This window comes from Capsicum annuum, unplaced genomic scaffold (genome assembly GCF_002878395.1).
Source record: "Capsicum annuum cultivar UCD-10X-F1 unplaced genomic scaffold, UCD10Xv1.1 ctg31536, whole genome shotgun sequence".
NCBI classification, from domain to species: domain Eukaryota; kingdom Viridiplantae; phylum Streptophyta; class Magnoliopsida; order Solanales; family Solanaceae; genus Capsicum; species Capsicum annuum.
This window is the reverse complement of record NW_025838181.1, coordinates 1-3,076: the sequence shown is the minus strand read 5'-3', so window position 1 is coordinate 3,076 and position 3,076 is coordinate 1. Positions and strand designations below refer to the sequence as shown.

Here is a 3,076-nt window from a genome sequence, read left to right as displayed (position 1 = left end):
TCAAAGTATTAACCAAATCAATAACTGAAACCATAATCAAGTACATCACCAGAGTCATAAGATCATTTAATAAGAGTTAAATGTTGAGATGTGGCTCGAAATAATGGAATCAGAGCAAAAACATAAAGACTCCTAGACACTACAAAGCTAAGTGGTTGTCTCATTGTATAAAATAATCATCAAACTCGATCACAATCAACCACGTGGTCGATCTGCTATTACTGCTTTTCATCAAACTCGATCACAATCAACCACGTGGTCGATCTGCTATTACTGCTTTTCCAGTCGAGTGCTTTTGTTATTGACTGAGCCTGTCTGAGTATCGGATGAAATAGTTAAGTGATTTTCACAGAACTTTTTATATGTGTCTATTAGTAACCGGTAATTATATGTCCTAGGCGCTGTTAAATATTATTATTTCCCTAATATTTTACCAAATCCAAAGAGTTAAGAGATTAATAGATTATACAATCAAAGTGCACAATCATCTGTTGTAACATAACTGACCTGAACATGAAACAGACTAATAAATCGCCTGATCTTGTTTAGTTTATGCCGGCCTTTTTTGCCAATCTTCGTATCATGTTATCTATAATACCACTGACTTCTTGCAACCCTGCAGGTTTCAGGTCATAGTCACAAAGGACAAAAACGAGAATACAGTAGATATGGCTCATGCAAATGTGGCTTCTCTTATGAGAACAGTAGAATCGCTCTTGACATGCAATTCACCAATGCAATCTCTCACCTGCAATCACAGTGAAGATTTTTCTGCTCTTCATGAAAAGATTAGTTCCCTGGAAGTAGTTGTCAAGAACTTTGAGAAAAACAATATTTCTGGGGAACTGACAGATTTGGAAGTACAGGTAAAAGAAGTTGCAAATACTGTTGAACAAACAATTCAACTAGGCGTAACTGAAGTTGTATTGTCAAATGATGAAGATCTGAGAGTAAAGGCACATGAGAGGCTTTCTGATAGACTGCAACAAGCAGCAAAGGATATTGATAGTATCTGGAAAGAGTCAACAAAGATTCAAGATAAAAGGAACGCGATGAATTTTCAATGGTTCAAGAATTTTCAGTGCTTCACGATTTTTCAGTAGTTAAATATTTTTCAATGGTTCAACAAAACATCAAAGGAATACACAAATGTTGAGAACAGTATGGTTGGACATGATGATCAAAGGAAACGGTTGGTAGAAGATCTTACAAGAAGCTACTCTGGTGAACCCAAAGTCATCCCGATTGTCGGGATGGGTGGCATAGGTAAAACAACCTTAGCGAACGAAGTTTACAACGATGTGTGCATTCATTCTCATTTTGATGTTTGTGCCTGGGATACTGTTTCTCAACAACAAAATGTAAAGGAAATCTTGTTGAGCCTTCTGCGTTCAACAAAGGTTGACAAAGTTTCACGGGCAGTGAGACAGAGCTGGCAGACATGTTACAAAAGAGTTTAAAAGGTAAGAGATATTTAATTGTATTGGATGACATGTGGAAAACTGAAGCATGGGATACCGTGAGACTATGTTTTCCATGTGAAAACAAGGGGAATGGAATATTATTGACGACCCGTAACACCGAAACAAAGAATCTTTCTTTGCAGATGGATTCAATGGGCCTGGATGAGAGCTGGAGTCTTTTCAAAAGTGTAGCCTTTTCAAGTGAAGCATTACCATATGAGTTCGAGACCGTTGGAAAGCAAATCGCAGATGAATGTCACGGGTTACCATTAACTATTGCCGTAGTTGCTGGGCTTCTCAAATCCAAAAGGGCAATAGAAGACTGGAGAAGTGTTGCAAAAGATGTCAAGTTACTTGTCACAAATGATCCTGATGAACGTTGTTCACGTGTGCTTGGGTTGAGTTACAATCACTTGACTAGCAATCTAAAAGCATGTCTTCTGCATTTTGGGATTTTTCCAGAAGACAGTGAGATTCCAGTGAAGAATTTGATGAGATCATGGATGGATGAGGGGTTCCTGAAGTTGGAAAATGATTTGGAAGGAGAGGCTGAGAAGTGTTTGCAAGAGCTTGTCGATAGATGTCTAGTTCTCGTCTGCAATAAAAGTCTAGATGGAACAAAAATTAGATCATGTAAGGTTCATGATCTAATATATGACCTGTGCGTGACAGAACTTCAAAGGGAGAACATTTTTATTATGAACGACATTGTGCTTGGCGTATCAAAATGTGGAAATCTCAGTATGCAAAAATTGCAGCCCTTTAAACGCGTGACTGGTGATGAAATTAATTATTGTCCCTATGGTCTTTATAGGGCTCTTCTTACCCCTGTACATCGTCAGTTGAGAGATCATGACAACAACAATCTGTCTAAATGAACCCGTTCTATTTTCTCGTTTCATCTTTCATTTCTTTCTCGTGTTCTCAAATCAGAGCTTATTCATTTCAAATTACTCAAAGTCTTGGAGTTGAGACACATAGAGATTTATAATTTCCCTCTACAGATACTAAGCCTCATCTGGTTGAGGTACCTATCATTGCAATGCCGTGAGAATTTAGACATACCTCCAGAAATTTGTAGGTTATGGAATCTGCAGACATTCATTGTTCAAGAGGTGCAGACATTCATTGTTCATGGGCCTAGTCGAATAGTTAAAATAACTTTTCCTGAGGAAATTTGGGGACTAATGCAATTGAGGCATCTCAAACTGCCCAGATTTTATTTGCCAGATTGCCCAAGTGAATCTGTTGACAAAATAAGGCACTTGGATTTTTCAAACTTACAAACTATTGCTTACTTGTCTGCACGTTGTTGCACGAAGGAGGTTATTTTGGGGATTCAACATGTCAAAAAATTAGGAATCGTACAAGATGAGAATGACTATGGATGTTTCCGGGACGCAGGACTTTTCAACAATGTGCATCAACTTGAAACATTAAGTTTACTATATTTGCATAATAGGCTTATTCCAGCAAGTGAAAAAGCTTTCCCAGCAACGCTCAAGAAGTTGAAGTTGAAAAGAACTTTTCTAAGTTGGTCGTGCTTGGACATCATAGCTGAATTGCCTAACCTTGAGGTGCTGAAGCTGATGGCTGATGCATGTCATGGAGAA

At 38.1% G+C, this 3,076-nt stretch overlaps 1 protein-coding gene and 1 pseudogene across 1 annotated transcript; both read left to right on the top strand.

Moving 5' to 3' along the window:
• Positions 1 to 288: 288 nt before the first annotated feature.
• Positions 289 to 2,355, top strand: LOC124891157 (annotated as a pseudogene).
• LOC124891158 lies at positions 2,355 to 3,070 on the top strand (the record flags this gene model as incomplete). The annotated part of the gene is made up of 1 exon (XM_047402964.1): positions 2,355 to 3,070. A coding segment is annotated over exon 1 (420 nt), but the record flags the coding sequence as incomplete, so codon positions are not given.
• Positions 3,071 to 3,076: the final 6 nt, after the last annotated feature.